This window comes from Pezoporus flaviventris, unplaced genomic scaffold (genome assembly GCF_033815535.1).
Source record: "Pezoporus flaviventris isolate CSIRO_AGI_PZ_B2104156 unplaced genomic scaffold, CSIRO_AGI_Pfla_v1 ptg000020l, whole genome shotgun sequence".
Taxonomy (NCBI): domain Eukaryota; kingdom Metazoa; phylum Chordata; class Aves; order Psittaciformes; family Psittacidae; genus Pezoporus; species Pezoporus flaviventris.
Window position 1 is genome coordinate 5207711 of NW_026892568.1, and position 16343 is coordinate 5224053.

At 48.4% G+C, this 16343-nt stretch overlaps 1 protein-coding gene across 15 annotated transcripts in view; it reads right to left on the reverse strand.

Annotated features, from left to right (window-relative positions):
- The window catches only part of CACNA1G (calcium voltage-gated channel subunit alpha1 G), a 140897-nt gene that overhangs the window by 51474 nt on the left and 73080 nt on the right, over positions 1–16343 (reverse strand). For 6 of the 15 annotated variants that reach the window (XM_061455459.1, XM_061455464.1, XM_061455453.1 and 3 more), the window contains exons 11-18: positions 14607–14758; positions 13906–14091; positions 12652–12766; positions 11996–12151; positions 7795–7863; positions 5002–5095; positions 4234–4418; positions 3650–4096 (exon numbers count right to left, since the gene is read on the reverse strand). In XM_061455459.1, coding sequence (XP_061311443.1) covers positions 3650–4096; positions 4234–4418; positions 5002–5095; positions 7795–7863; positions 11996–12151; positions 12652–12766; positions 13906–14091; positions 14607–14758 — 1404 coding nt within the window. Of the gene's footprint in view, positions 1–3649; positions 4097–4233; positions 4419–5001; positions 5096–6916; positions 6944–7794; positions 7864–11995; positions 12152–12651; positions 12767–13905; positions 14092–14606; positions 14759–16343 lie in introns of all 15 variants that reach the window. The other 9 variants (XM_061455456.1, XM_061455450.1, XM_061455449.1 and 6 more) reach the window with 3 other exon arrangements.

A 16343-nucleotide genomic window follows, 5' to 3' on the forward strand; every position in this document is an offset into this window, starting at 1 on the left:
TGTGGTGAGAACAGTGATTGCTGCCCCTGCCTCTGGACATGGAGTAATAGCTGCGACTCAGTCCAATTCATTTTGCAAGTTGGCAGGTTTCCAGAAGTATCTATTATTCAAAGCAGTTCTGGTATTTATCATGGGGATTTGTAGTGAATAGTAATGCGTCAGCAGCACAGAATGCTTCTTTATATTCCTTTTGTCCAATTCTAATGCCAAAGATATTTTGGGGTTTGGCTAATTGTTGCAGCTTGCAGTTCATGGGCGAAATCAGATAACAAAGGCAAAAAGTGATCTTCCATCATGTCTCTGTATTCAGCTGTGGTAGAGTGAGGGCAAGCACCAGGGTTTGGCTGGGGACAGCTCAGCCAGGGTGCAGCCCGTCTGCTCTGTATGGGGTCAAGTACACCAACAGAAATCTAAAGGCAAAGGAATTATTCCAGATTTCCACCAGTGGAACAACGCAGTTCAGTTAATTTGAGCCAAATGTAAGATATTTGTGAAATAAAACCTGAGCATTTCCAGCCTAAGTCCCATCAAATGCTTTCTCCACCAGGTCCAAGCACACATCGACTGCTTACAATCAGGCTGATTGCTGCTTAAGCCTGCATTATGTTCAAAGTGATCTATCAATTACGTGGTTTAAATCATATCTGTTTGTTCATAAAACACACCTGGACAGGATGAATAAAGACGTGGGGGGAGAAAGGAACTACCCTTTAATTCAGTTGCTTAGAACTTAGACAAAATCTCGCTGGATAAGACCACCCAAACTCCCCCCACCACACGCAGGCAGGGGCTAGCAGGCAGCAGCAGTGCTGCCTTCACCTGGCAGTGTACTAACAGGGCCCTCTGATCCCACACCAAGGAGAGCTGCTGATAAATAGCTCTTTTTTTTTCGCTAGGACTTTCAGATATTAATGTACTTCTGAGGGCAGGATGAAAGGCAGTTGACATTAAAAGATGACTGATGCACTCCTCAGAGTAAAGGGAGAGGCTTGGATTTATAAAAGATTTATTATGAGGAATAGGGGGGAACTGCTGAAAAATGCTCTGTGAACGGCAACAGACCTCCAGGCAAGCTGTAAGCTGCAAAGAAGCACTCAGGACCTGATTATTTAGTATTAAATATGAAGCAGGAGCAGGAGGAGAGGGTTTGGGATGTGGCTGGACCGCATGCCATGGAAATAGGCAAAGGGGAAAGGAGCTGCAATTGCAACGTGCAATTAGGTTTTAGGGAGGAAGGGACACATTTGGTTGCAGATTCAATATTTCTTTCACTTTGTGCTCCGAGCACTCAGTAATTTAGGCAGAAAAGCACCCAAAAGGATGCAAAATCTAGCAGACGTGAACAGCAAAGACCTTGCAGCAGATCCCTGATCTCGGTCCCAGCCACGTGAACCCCACCAGGCAGCAGATCTGCATTCAGGCAATGAAAAGGGTATTTCAGTCCCCTGATTTTATACTTCTGGGGCCTGATTCTGGCTGCTCACAGAGATGTAAATTCAGAACAAACTCACTGAAGGCAGCAGAGCAGCACTAATATAACAGGAGCCTGGGAGATCCAAACGAAGCCTTTGCACTTCCTTTCATTTCTACGCAGAGGCAATCAAAACCAGGCAGCAAGGAGAGATGTGAAGCTTTGTTGCAGAAGGGCATATTTAGGATTACTTTGATCCGAATAACAGTCGAGTTCTTTTCTTCTTTTGTTGGTGGGGGAGTTCTGAATTTGATTTTTTCCCATTTAAAAAATAATTACTTTTTTCCCCTGCCTTTGTCAAGGCTAATTTAGGGGAAACGCATCCCCCGAAACGTCATGAGAATATCACAAAGGGAAGCTCCACAACCTGAGGGCTCATTTTGCTAATTTAAGCAATATTTTCACATCCATCTGGTTTAGTGATTTGCAGTGAAGACGTATTTTTGCACATAGAGAAAAGCACCAGCTGTGGATGTCCCAGTTGTGGCTTATGGGTGAGGGCACAATTTATTTACCCTCTTTTGCCTATTCTTTCCCTAGACATTTGCTTCTGGCCACTCCATGAGAGAGGACTGAGGGACCTTTGGTCTAACCTTAAGTGGCCAGACCTTGGTACACAGCAGACAATGTTTGGTTTAAACTAAAAGTAGCTGTTATAATAAAGATTAAACACATACATCTCACTCAAGCTTATTGCCAGCACTGGCTGATGGGACAGGAGAAGAGGGACATGTCCCATCACACCATGTACAGCACAAGGGAGGCTGCTGAATTCTGAGCTTGTGGGGAATAGGAAAGAACCTGTGGGATGTTTGGACCAGATGATCTGGAAAAGGGAGATGCTGGAGCATAAAAAAGAAATCCCTAGCTAACAATAAGGAGCATGGGCTCTTGATTACTTTTAATTGCGCTTTTCCCAAAAATAATTACTGCTCCTTTTCTCAAAAATTAAATTTATTTTATGAAGGTTAAAAATCAGGTTAAGACAACCAGTAAAAATCCCAGGCTGAGGATCCATGCTATAGGTGTAATGGGATAATGGCTTTTTTTTAAAGGTGGTTCATGGCTTAGTGACTCCATCCTGCCAGCATTAACCCTCTTCCTCCTCCTGTTCCTTCTCTGGAGTCACCTCTGCCTTTTGCACCCCTTTGCATGCTCCACATTCCATTTTCATTCAACAATCTCCATGAAATACAGTAAAATCATGTCCACAAGCACAGCTTTCCTGTTCTCAGTACTGCCCTGGTTACCATCACATGGATCTACCCAAAAGCCATCTGCTTCACCGACAGAAAGAGTTACCCCTTGGGATAACACATTAGACGATCAGATGTTTAAGCTTGAGAACAAGGTGAAGTGAAACAAAGAGGTAACCTGGAAAGAGCAGGAAACAGCCCAAAACCATCCCAGGGACATCCGGACACAAGTGTGACAGCCAGCACTGCGGGCATCCTGCTGCCCAGCTCAAGCCCCTCTCATCCAGCCATGCAAAACACCTTGGAAAAGCAGACAAATTCCTCTTATTCCCTTAATACACAAGCATTCACATGGAAAAAGAGCCAGGGACCCTTGTCCCTCCCCTTTGCTTGCAGCCCTTTTAGTTAATATTTCCTAAATGGCACTTTTCAGCCCCTGAAAGACACACACTTATTGGCCTAATGCCTCTTTCCTATGGAAATTAATGCAGAGCCTTGAACCCTGCCCTTTCCTTGCCTGTGGATGTCAACAGAAATTGTCTGCTGCTGTGTGTGAGGGCAAAAAGCTGAATAACGGTTAGAGAGCAGGGAAAGTTACTTGGTTTGGGTTTTTCTTAAAGAAAAAATAAAACCAGGAAAGCATATCCAACCGAACTATTGTATTGGATATGCCTCCAGGAGACAGCCTTTGCTCTGCACCTTTTAGTGGAAACTGGGGAGTTTTGTCCTGATCTCTCCATCATGAACCAGCTGATGCTGCGCTGAAATACTTAATATGATGACAGCTCTATTTCTGATGGCATTCACAGCCCAGAGACCTTCTGGTGTTCTTCTGGGGCACTCAGTCTGGCGTGGTGGTGATGGTGAGACCTAGTCCCTGCACAGGCCATTGCTTTGCACCCACTCATGCTCTCCTGGGACAAGTACAAGCATCACGTTGACAAGGAAAAAAGGCCAAAATAAGCACTTGGTATCGCCTTACCATGTTGCCTTCATCATCACCATCATCACAGTCCTGTCGGGGGTCATCCAGGTGGAGCTGGTGCAGCAGCAGGCCCGGAGAGGTCTTCCCATTGCAGTCCTGGTGCTCGGATGTGGTGGTTCGGCTGCTGTGCATGCTGCTGGTCCGGTACAGGGAAGGCACCTGCAGAGTATCCTGAAGGTCGAAGGAGCCTTTTGTTTCCAGCGACTCCATGCGCTGAGGCAAAGAGCCATTGAAGCTGCCGGCCCGGCTGGAGCGCTCCTCATCCGAGCTCTCCCCTTCCTCCGAGCTCTCCTTCCCTTCCCCGGAGAGGAGGGACCTGCGCTCTCCGCTCTGCCCTCGGCGCTTGAGGCTGGGGGCTCTGCCGATGCTGTTCCAGCTGGAGCGGCGGCTGTTCCAGCTGCTGCTGGCGCGCCAGGGGCTGTGCGGGGAGCTGCGGGCACTGGGCTGCGGGAAGGACAGGGAGAGCATCAGCCCCGTGCCACCCGCCCCGTTGCTGCTGCATCAGCTGGGGCGGATGGATGGACAGCCCCACAAGACCAATGGACGTGCGGAGCATCCGCAGGAGGAGGTGATGGGAGTACCGGGGACTTGAGCTCGTAGGCAGCGGGGTCCATGGAGACGCCGCTGGCCCGGCGGGACTCGTAGCCCTGTGCTGAGTCTCCGAACATGGCACTCTTGGGCATGGGCATCGGCGTGGCAGCGGTGTGTATGATGAGCGGTGGGGTCAGGCTCTTCTTCAGCTCTGGGTAATCAGTCAGGGCCATCACTGGAAGATACAAGGGGTTTGAGGTGTTGCACCTCAAAGTGAACATCTACAATGTTCTGCTATGGACAGGCAAAGCTGCACAGGGATGGCTCCAATCCAAGAGTCAGGAGGATAAAAAACACTTCTGGAGAGCTGAGAGCCCATCCTTCAGCCTGTCAGGTGGATGTAAATCAGGAATGGGATCAGGTGCCAACGGGACTGGGCGCAACGGGCGAGGAGGCTGTCATCTGCTGCCCCTAACCTTCCAAACAACACCCACCAGCTCCATCCCTGGGCTGTTGCTTACCCATGCTCACTCCCTCCATCCTCCTTCTTTGCAGTTCCTTCATTTATGCCTCTGCAGAGACACCCTGAATGCCCAGACCATGGGCTCAGCAGGGAGATTACAGCCCAAATGCCATCATGTCTCTCTGTCTGCATCTCACAGTCCCACCCCACGCCACAAGCCTGCTGCAACGTCAAGCATGCCACAACTTGGAATACACCATTCTCTCCTGGAGGGCCTTTCCCTTTGGGACACATTGTTTTCCCAGCAAAGCGAGGTATCTGTGGAAGGGCCTGACCTCCTGGGGGTGTTACTCACAGGCTGGATTTGACAAGTTTTTCTTAAGTCCTGCCTCCTCTTCCAGGCTGCGGTGATAGAGATCCCCCTCCGAATCAGACTTGGAAGCATCACCCTGGGGCAAAACAGAAGGGCTTCAGCAAGGAGGGTGATGGGCCACCGTGCACGGAAACCCCTCTGAAAAAATGGATATTCCCGTCTCCAACACCACACCTACGGATCCACTGAATTTCGTACCACGATGCAACATCACCTTTCACAAAATGACGCATGCACATATTTATACCACAGACTAATTAACCTCCTACCAGGAAGACAGACTGCCTCTGGCTCCAAACGCGGCCCCAGAAAGGGATCAGGAAAAAGAAACCAACCATTGCTGAGTTTTTGCTGCTGGAATTGCATTCTGGGCAGATATTAGGGAAGAGCAGACATCTGATGAGCAATTTCAGGGCAAAAGTTGACCCTATTCATCTCAATTTATGCACCATGGCTTAAAACTCCCTGTGTGTAGCTCTTTCTAGTGATGCTTCAATGAAGCAATCCAGGGTTCAGAAAGGGCACAAAGGACCCTGAGTTTCCAATGGGGACATGTCGATGGATGCCCCACCAGCACAGAACCTGATAGTGACTGCCATGGGTGGCCATTCCCCTCCCAGCTGTGACACACAACAGAAGCAGAAGCTTTGGGGATTTATGCTGTATCATTTGTGGGATTTAGATTCCTCTGTAGCATTTCAAACACTGGGGTTGAGCAAGAGCTGCCTGCTCTGACATGTGCCCAAAGGGAAGGGAGAGAAGTTTATCATTGCTCACAGCCTGGTGCCTGAGCTCTGTGGCATGGACCTGGTTAGGGATGTCCCTGTGCACCCCACTGATTCTGTCCATTGGCACTGCAGAAAGGCGCTTAGGGTGTGGTATAGTCAGGATACACCTGACGGGCAATGGTGCTCGCCAGAACGATACCCATCCAAAAGAGGAGGATTCAAGGCTGAAACCGCTGCTCTGGCAAAGGGCACCAAGCCCCGTCGCGATGGAGGATAAGTGGCAAGGGAGGGAGGATGCTGGGATGAGAGAAGCCAAGCAGATCCTCAGCTACTTCAGCTGGTAGAGACCCAGGAAACCCCACCAACACTAAGCTGCATCCCCAGGAGCCCTGGCCAGCGCTGTGGAGGTTTGGTGCTCGGGTACCTGTTGGTTGTAAAAACCCAGAGGCGCCCCAGTATGGAATGGGAGGAATTGCTGGCACCTGACACAAGGTGCAGTGCCCTGTACCTCTGTTGAGCAAAACCCCAGAGGGATGAGCCCTAATACTCCCAATGGGGTCACTAAACAGTTTAGGGGATTTTTTTCCAGGTGGACTGAATACTCTCAGTCCCAGTTTTTAAGGCAAAAGAGAGTGTGATGTGAAGTGTTGGCTCAAAACTTCCCCTCCTGAGGATCCAGGACTTCTGTGCTATTCAGGGAAGCTCATCCTGCAAGACACAGACTGGGAAGGTCAGGAACGCACACTACAAGGGGGAGCAGTAAAGTCAGGCTGGCCTGAGCTTTGCTGGAGTCTAAACCATGTCTGCGTATGAACAGGGGCTCCAGCTGGCTCCAGGTACGCTCCCTGTGGAGGCTCCCAGCTCAGCCCATCAGTGGGCCTGCCAGGGATTACTCATTCTCCCTAATGGGTTATTAAAAAGGGATAAATAACAGGAAGAATTTTATGTGATTTGTATTCCTGGAGTGTTCTTTAACAGCCTAAAGGAAAGGTTTAGGGTGCACGATGCGTGCCGAGATGGAAAAGCAGAGCTATGTGAGGACTTCCCACCCCCTTCCCCAGCACCAAACCCCACATCTGGAGGGCAGAAAGCATCCCCTCCGAAACACCACGTGCCAGACTCAGTATGGTGCAGGCAAGCATCGCGCAGCCGGGGCTGCTGCCCGTTACCTGGTCTTGCACTCCCAGTTTGCCTTTCTGGATAGAAAAGGGGTTATGAGAGAACAGGGAGTTAAAATCCTTTTGGGAAATGAGGGTACGTCCAGATGGACCAGATGGTGCAATGGCTAAACCGGCCTGTACCGAAAGGGACTGACACACCGTGATACGATGGGAAAGGGCTTTTGTGCTGAGGGAAAAGTCAGACTTCTTGGAAAGGACAGAAAGGGAAGGGGGTGATAAAGAGAAAGGTGAGGGTGGCAGAAGAGTAACGCTTGGGGTGTGCAGCACTTCAGAGATCCACAGCTTCCTCAGACCTGAATGGGACCACGTCACATCCTGACCCGTGCTGTAGCGCAGCATCTCACTGGCAATCCCAGCATCCCGGGCAGCCTTTCTGGGACACAATGCCACCATCCAACCCTGTCCTGCTGAGCACGGGGCTCTCACACACACGTGTCCACAAACAGGCTTGATTCCAGGTCCCTTCAGTCCCAGGCACCCTCCTCTGCCTGTATGATGGTGTGAGTGCTTCAGCATAGCCATCTGCACCCCTAGGGAGGTCCCTGGGATGGGACTGTGCTGTGACAGCCCCATGGGGCACCTTCCTCAGGGGAGGCATCCAGAAAGGGTCGGTGAGAGCAGGTGTTAAAGCCACCCCAAAGCACCCACCTAAATTTACCTGGCTCCCCCAGAGAAGGAAGGGACTTGAAATCAGGGCTGACTTGAAAATGAGGACAACAAAAAGGAAACCAAAACCACCCCCAAAACACCCAAACAAACCCCAAAAGAATGACAGCTACTACGATGAGAACAGCACCACGGCATGTGACCAGGCACCACGAGAGAGACAACCACGGTGGGTGGTGGGATGTGCTGTGTGTACATACCCCCGACGAGTCGACAGGCAGCTGAATACAGCTTAACTGCCCACTCGCGTCTTCTCGCTTGGAGATCTCCTGAAGGAGAAACGGGGGGAGGAAAGGGGGAGGAAGGGGAAGGGGGGGTTCAATTGTCACAGTTTCAACAGTAGGATTGAATGGGGAATCAAAAAACACATGAGAAAAGGAAGGAAAGGAGAGGGGAAAGGGAGAGGAGCAGCATGTGGCTGCGATGGAGAGCCGGGCTGGGACACCCACTCCACTTGGCACAGGGAAGGGCTGGAAGATCTCAGATGGAGTGAAGCCATTTGAAGGGACCAGCCTTACCTTTAAATTAAGTGTTTCAAACAGAGCTTTCTTCATCTCCTAAGTGATAATTGTGCTAATGAAACACCAGCTAATTATTGAAAACATGATTTTTTTTTAAATTCTTTTTTTTTTTCTGCAGCTGCATAATGGGATCTTTATTTATGACGCCTTCATTAAACGGCAGTGGAGGCTTTTAATGAATGTTTGATTAACACAACATTAGTCCTCTTACTGTCAGGTGAAATACCTCATTTAAGGAAAGCCACCGGAATCTGCTGTGAGTTCAGATTCCTCCTCAGCCCCGTTAGTGGAGACACCCGTTTAAATCAGAGCGGTGGTCAAACGTGGCAGAGAACAGCAGACAAGGAGGCACAGCCCTGTCCTTCGGGGCTTTGCCACACAAGTGGCCCCAGCATCAACTCATAGCCCCAGAAGTCAGTCCCTCCCTACCCGCTTGGAAAGCACAGGCCATTTTTCATCTCATTGTGTTTCCCCTTCCTCACGGGTGGCTCTCCCAATGCTCCAATACTTCAGCAGGTTACACACTGTGGGAGGGCATGGGTTGTCTCACCAGCTTGCCTGCGGGGCAAGGGGTCTTTCCTCTGGTTGCTACACAGGATACAAAACTCATTCCATTCTAGACTGGGGTGAAGAGTTTAAGAAAGACCGATCAGCTTTGGGGTCTGGATGTTTGGACAATGGTGCCTTGCTAGTGATAAACACTTAAATTAAAGTCTTGAGTTGTAACAGAGAGAGACATGGAAAACGCTTTGAAAAACATGGAAAGACTTTTCTTTCACAAGGAAAATCCCACTAGAGCCGTTAGGAATGCAAAAGGTAAGGGATGCAAGAAAGACACCATTCAAAATCCCTGCTGCTGGAGAAAGGACTGTTGAAGCCCGGAAGAAGTCCATACTCCAGGTATGCTATATCCAGAGAGCAGGCAATGTTCTGCAGAGGAAAGCGTGGAGGGGCTGGAGGACCTGTGGTACTAAGGAGGGAAGAGGCACAAAGGAGGGGAAGGAACAAATCCACAAGGGAGGATGGCCAGAGACAACGGGACACAAAACTGGGAGGATTACCAATGGAAGAATACACTTTGGAGATAGTATTGTTAGAAAGTCCCTTAGAAAAGGAGCTTTATGCCTGACAAAGAGGAGTCGTTCTTTGCTTCAGAGAGAAATCCCCTGGGCAGGGACCCAAGAGGTCAGGCAGCAATCTCAAATTAGCAGCTTGATCAAACGGAGTCCCCTGCTCACCTTCCCCACACCAGCACAGAGCTCCAGTTAAATCAGAGGACACGCAGTCAAAAATAACCACACAAAGTCCTCTGTGTGCCTCTCGCTACAGAGAGGCCAGTGACCGAATAGAAAGGAAGGCAAAGAAAAAGAAACTCAACACTGCAAAAATACTGCTCCGTATTTAAAGTTTGGAACAGGTCCTTTTTGTTTCTCAACTGCTTATATACGTCTGCTGCCTAGCAACTGGGGCTGCAAAGCCATGCACTAAAATTAACGAGGTGCTTGCAGATTGAGGAAAGGCACTCAAGGACCCAGGAGATAAAGGCAGCAGCCCTGGGGTTGTGTTTCAGCCAGAAATCTGAAGGAGAATGTAAGAAAACATCCAACAACCCAACTCGGAACGGTCAAGTGCAATCACGGGAGGGAGACGCTGGGGTTTGTTTACAGCAAGAGATGATCTCTCTATTCATTCTGCTTAGGAGAGGATCCTTTGTGTGCTGGCTAGCAAAAACCAGGATGAGATCTGTTTGCAAAGCTACACATCAGCCAAGCTGAATTAACATAAACCAGCAAGGCCAGACCCGGCTCTTGACCTCCAACAGATGTTTGCTCCCTGTTTGCTGAGGGAAACTTGGCTTGAGTCAAGGGATCTCTTGAACCCATTGTAATTTATGAGAAAACTGTGGAGAACACAGAATAACAAGGTTGTGGAAGAAAGATTAATATTAAAATAATCCCAAAAGATAAAACAATCAAAGCCCAAGGTAAAAAATAGCACCATAATCAGAGTTATGAATCACTGAAGTCCGTAGACATTGCCTTGGTTGGGCAGAATTGGCCAGAAAGGGTTTGATCTTTGGAGGCGACTGAGGGATCCTGGTTCCCTCAATCACCTCTGGGTACCAGCACAAGCATCCCTGCCTTCAGGCTGTCTCGGTGCTTCCCTGACTCAGAAGTTACTCCCTGATTTACACTGCACTTCAAGCACATTTACAGCTTACACAGAAATCCTGCAGAGGAAAGCAGGGGCAGGGATGGGGCAGCCCTGCAGCAAAAAAAAAACAGCCAAAAGCAAACCTGGGGAGTGCTGCAGGCGGTTCCCCTGACTCCAGGGAAAACAGCCCCTCAAGGGCATGGTTATTGGAATCAAATCACAGTGCATTAAGCCAGGGCATGAGTTTACAGGGAGATGTGCCATGGCACCAGCTGGCCGCAAGCGAGCGTGGGATAAATTGCTGCCGAGGGAAACAGGCTGGCAGAGCGGGAGCATGGGATGCTCTAGCATGAAAAACCAGGCTGAGCCAAGGACCAGAGGTGTCAGCCTCCCTTGAGGACCAGGGGTTGGGAAAGGGGTTGCTGCATTTAAAGGCTGCTGCATTTAGAGGATGCTTTTCTGCACGTAGCGGGTGCAGCAGGTGATCTCCCACTTTGTCGACCTTCAGAGAATCAATTTGCTAGGCTGAACAAAGGTTCGGTTTCAAAGCCATCATCAGAAGCAGACAAGGAGCTTTGTACCTCTTCTTGCTTGGGCAAGGGAACATTGTGCTACCTGGGAGAACCTGGAAGTGATCTTCCCTTCGGCTGAAATGTGGAGGGGATTTACAGACAGAAACAGCTACAACAATAACAATTAGAAAAGCATCAACATGGAGAGAGATGATACAAGAAATAAGAAGTATTTCTTCTTGCTACCTCCCAGTACAACTCCATTACCTCCAAACTGTGCTCCAAAAATAATAGTAATAATAACAAAAATAGTTCTGTGCAGAGACGTTCATAGGGTGGGAGGATATTATCATACACAAGCCATAAATCTTAAGTAATATTTAGTCACCCCAGAGTGCTTACAGAAATCAGGGACAGTGTGTAAAAGCACAGCCTGTACGAGCAGATCCCAGCGAGCACTTTCAGGTTAGATTTACCTCTCCAGCACCCTGGGCAGGGTGTTGAAGTCCCTTCCCCTTGCTGATGTTCATAGACAGTCAATCTTTGCAGAGAGCGGGTGGGAATCTCAGGTCCCCCACCATGGGGACATGCTCACTTGCTCCGAGTTGGACAGTTGGGAAGGCAGTAGGATGAAAAATAGGTTAGGTTCAAACCTAAGTGCCCCCCTGCCCTTCCATGAAAGCCTCCAGCAATCTGGGATGTCTCATGGAAGTTTGCAGCCCAGTGAAGCAGATGGCAGAGACCTGAAATCATGTACTTTAAAATGTGCACAGCATTGCAGGGCTGGGAACAGGAAGAGCTCCATGAACACATACCATCAAAAAAAGATAATCATGTCACTAATCTCTTACCAGTCTGCGTAAGTTTTCAGGAGGGGCTTTTAATCTGGCTGACAAACACAGTGAGAACTGTTTCAAAGACACTGTCATAGCAGCCATGCCATCCGCAGTGCCTGACTCACTGCTGAATTCCCACTCCTGCATCAATGCTAACAATGCTTTTCCTTTAAGCCCTTCGTGTAAAGGGCTTGCTGTATTAAACTGCACCGTGGCTAAGAAGGAAAAAAGAATAGAAAGAAGACTTAGTACTTCCCCCCACTTTTTTCATGTACCAATCCCGTGAACACATTGCTGTCCATCTCAGAAATCAAATTCCAGGGTCTGGAGGACCTGAAACTTTAAAAGAAAACAAAGGCAGGAGTGTGAGGACATTACCTCTGTTTGGAAACCCTCTACCAGGATGGCCACCAGCAGGTTAAAGAGAACATAATTCCCAAACGTCATGAGAGCAATGAAGTAGAGAGCAGCCCAGGAGGAGGTTGAAGCCATTCCATTGTAAAGAACCTTGTTCCAGTCTTCCTGGGTCAAAATCTGCAGAGGATGGATATGAGGAAAATGGAGGTGCTGGAGGACTGTGTGTTGTTTCCTCTGAGCCCGGCTGGATACCTGTGCAAACTGCCTATATTAATTATGGGCTGAAACCAGGTTCTGTCCTTTGTCAAAACATCACTGCAAGTGGTCCTGATCTCATCCTCTCCATCTCCACCTTCTGCACTTACTGTCACCCACCCAGCCCATACCCTGCAAATACCGGTGCCTCCTGCCTCAGCAGCCCCTCCTCATGAGCTCTACAATTTATCCTGGAAAACAATCTGAAACCCCCCATGATCCTGCACTTTTGGTTTTGGGTCCTCTCCCTTCCATGGCAGGGAGCTTCACTAAGCTCTGTTAGATGCTTTGGAAAACAAGCCCAGCCCTTTCAGCCCCCCCCCCAGAAACACAAGTTGTGGAAGTCCTGAGGTAAAGGTTGGACTTGATGATCTTAAAGGTCTTTTCCAACCTGGTTGATTCTGTGATTTTCCATTCTGTACCTGGAAAACGGTGACAATGGCCCAAAGCAAGGAGTCAAAGTTCTTCCTGTCGGGCAGCGTGTCCCCATCTCGCTCTGAAGCGAACTTACAGCCAAAGAGGTGCATCCCCAGGATGCTGTGTGGGAAGAAAAGCAGGGGCTCAACAAGAGGACCACAGTACAAACCAGTAACCACACAACAGGGCTGACTGTCTCCTAATGCCACTTGGGAAATTCCTTTTATTTTCTGTTAAAGAGGAATCATTTTTCACTGAAAAACGCACCTCAAGATCACGCAGTTGTGAATTTGTTAATTGGAATGGGGAAGGACCTCTGAGTTTCGACCAAAAAGCATGCCCACTCCTTTTAATTCTGCTTTGTTTTTCCTTTTAAGTCAAAACACTGTCTTTCAACATTTCCCTAAACAAAATGTTTTGACTTTCTGTTTTGCAATGACACATTTTCAGCAAAATATGCTTCAATTGAATTAGGAAGACATAAAAGAGTTTCTGTGAAATGCCTGAATGAGACATATCTGGGGACCTGAAACAGCTTTCTCAATTTTGACAAGAAAACAGAATACTTTTCATTTTAGACTGATACTTAAAGGATAATTTGCTTTCCCCTGTTCTCATCAAGTAACCTGAATAATCAATTTATTCACAGCTCTACTGAGCACCACAGCTGAAAATGGTGGGTTTGGAGTGAAGCGTCTCACAGGGAGATGGGACATCATTCCATGGAAGAGACTGGCTTTCTCCAGCCTTCCTGGAGCCTGGATTGCTGGAACACCAGAGCTGGCTGTGACAAGGAGACACGTTCTTCTCAAAATCTAACCCAAAATCCAAAAACTCAGGGTTATGCCAAGCCTATTTCTAACACTTCCACTTCTTAAAGAGGCCATGCAAGAACACAAGCACCACCAGGGCTGACTTTATTCTAGGAACATCACCCTCTTCTTGGCAATATTTTTAGCACCAGGCTTTCTGCTAGGCTGTAAGTAATGGGACTGCTGTCTTGGGGTGGTGTCAAGGAATTATCCAGCTGAAAGATTTCCCTTGTAAATCATCTTGCAAAGACACATGTCTCATTTGGCCAGAGTTAAGAGAATTCAGGCAGGGCAGCAAGCCACCGCCAGCGCTGGCCAGCGATGCTGTTCCTGGGACCATTCAGCTCAGCCGTGTCCTGCTATTGACTCTTGCATCTCCTCACCTTGCCACAAAGTCCTACATGAAAACCCAGAGCAACCTCAGGACGGGGAATCAGAAGCACTCACCTAAAGATGAAGATGAAGAGCATCAGCAACATGCAGAAGGTGGCCACGTTGTCCATGGTCTTCATGAGGACTACGAGCTGGCGCTGGAGGGCTGGCATGAAGCGGACCAGCTTCAAAACTCGCATAAGCCGAAAGGTCCGCAGGACTGAGAGCCCCCCGCCTTGCTGGCCCACGATCTCCCACACACTAAGGAGGAAGAAAAGGTCACTGAAGGATGAGGAGACAGAGCCACATAGGAGAGGAAGCAGAGGGAGGGTGAAATTCAGAGAGAAAAGGGATGGCAAGCAGGCAGAGACACACTTGCCAATGCCCCCGGTAAACTGGATTCCATCCAGGCTTGCAAAGAGCAGAGCCCCACTAGAGTGTCAAAAACACTCCTGCAAATCAGTGGCTGCAGCTGCAGGGGCAATTACAGCCTTTGCACAAGCCAAAAAAACAGAGAGCTGCTTAATCGGACGCTGGTTGTACCATTTGGATGCCATCAGAACATTGGGACTGATAGCTTTCTGCTTGAGCCTCTCTAAAATGGCTATAAAATAACCCCAAGATATGTATTAGCAATTGTGTCTAAGGGCATTAATTTACAGCAGAGAAGTATAAAATGTCACGAGAAGGTGTTTATGCCTACTCTCCATGACTTTTTGTTTAATTAAGCAGTCAAATGAGGGGAAACACACATAAAGAAAGCTCTATGTTTGTACCTAATCACCACGATGATCCCATCAAAGATGTTGTATGGATTCTTAATGTAGCCAAAAGGGCCATAAACAAGGACTTTCAATAGCATCTCCAGGGCAAAGAGGCTTGTGAAGACTATGTTGCTGATCTCCAGGGCGTTGGTAAGCTCCTCTGGCTGGGGAAAGAAGGGGAGGAAAGGGAGACAGTAAGGACCATAGCTCCACATCCAAAATTATACCTGGAAACACAAGCCCCAATACCACAAGTGTAGGGATGCCGATGCTAATAGTTCACTCCAAGCCCAGGAGAGAGAAGAAAAATACTATCAGAGTATTTAAGGCTTATACACCCATTGTAAATCAAGCAGGTAAATCCAGACATGGACTTCACTTTAATCACAGCATTAGTAGACCTCAGGAGGTTTACACAGAAGCGGCATGTACCGAGTCTTAACACTTTCACATCCTCCAAATCAGGTCGCCTTATGCAGGAGGGATGTTTTCTCACATAAATACACTTTTAAGGCCTGAATTTTTGTTTAGTATCTCATCCAAAGATGTAAGCTAAGATTTTTCAGAAGCAGAGATTGGAGGTTGCATAACTGGAATGGCTCAAATAAAAAACCATTCTCAGGAGACCCCTGCTACTGAAGGAAGGCCCAGTCTTGGCATTCCACCCTGGCAATCTAAAAACAGAGGTATGAAAAACCCTTAACAAACAGACTTCTGGTAATGTGAGACCTAAATTAATACCTTTCATGCTTTTCTAGCACGTTTCAGAGTGTTCCCAACAATGCCTGCAGACACCCAGAGCTTTCCCCGACAGGTGGGTGGGCATTATTGGAAAACATATGGCAGAAGACAAAACACGGTGGTGTAATCTGTTTAGGATCTGGCAAGTCAGTGGCAAAGGCGCAAACAGAATCTGCAGCATCAGATCCCTTCTCCCCATCTAACCCCAACATGCAGCCGCAATTGCCATGTTTCTGTTTAAAGGCTTCATTAACATCAGGAACCATCTGTGGGGTCATGTCGGCCACGCTGAGGTGCCTCGCAGGGCATTGGGCTGGCACAGGCCACAAAGCACCTTACACACAGTGGGTGCTTGACTCCTCCTAGGGGTAGTTTGACACTTAACTCACCCAGGTACTCTTCTAAATCCCCACATGTAACCACACGCAGCTTTAGGTGCCTGAACACCGTGGTGGGTTATGGCCAGATGTGCTAATTCACAGCAGCTATACCACGAGCAGAAGCCAATGTACAACACGTGCTGTTGACTACTCCCACCACTCACATGAAACACCTTGGTGGCTGGCCAAAAACTTCATACAGCTTCAATCAGGAGCTGCCATGCCATGGCACAAGTGGTTGGGTTTGGCATGAGGTGACTGAGACCAACAGGAGATGGCTCAGAGGCAAGGTCAATGCTTGAGCCCCAGGAAACTACAGTGACCAAGGGCTTCACTGATATATACTGGCAAATAAACAGATAAATCCATGTAGGCTTTCAACCCTTTCCTTCTCAGGGTTGTAGTCTCCACGTACAGCTGGCCAAGCCTGTGCAGCTCAAGCTCTTCCAACCCAGTGTGATGGTTGATGGTACTATAATCCCTGGGACTTGCACTGATGCTGGTGGGAGCTTGTGGTGACACAGGGGGAAACAGCAGCATTGAAAAGAAAAAGTTATTAAATAAAAGGGTGGTGTTGAACACTTTCTATAGCTCAAACATCCTCGCTGATGAATGGATCCCTTGGCTA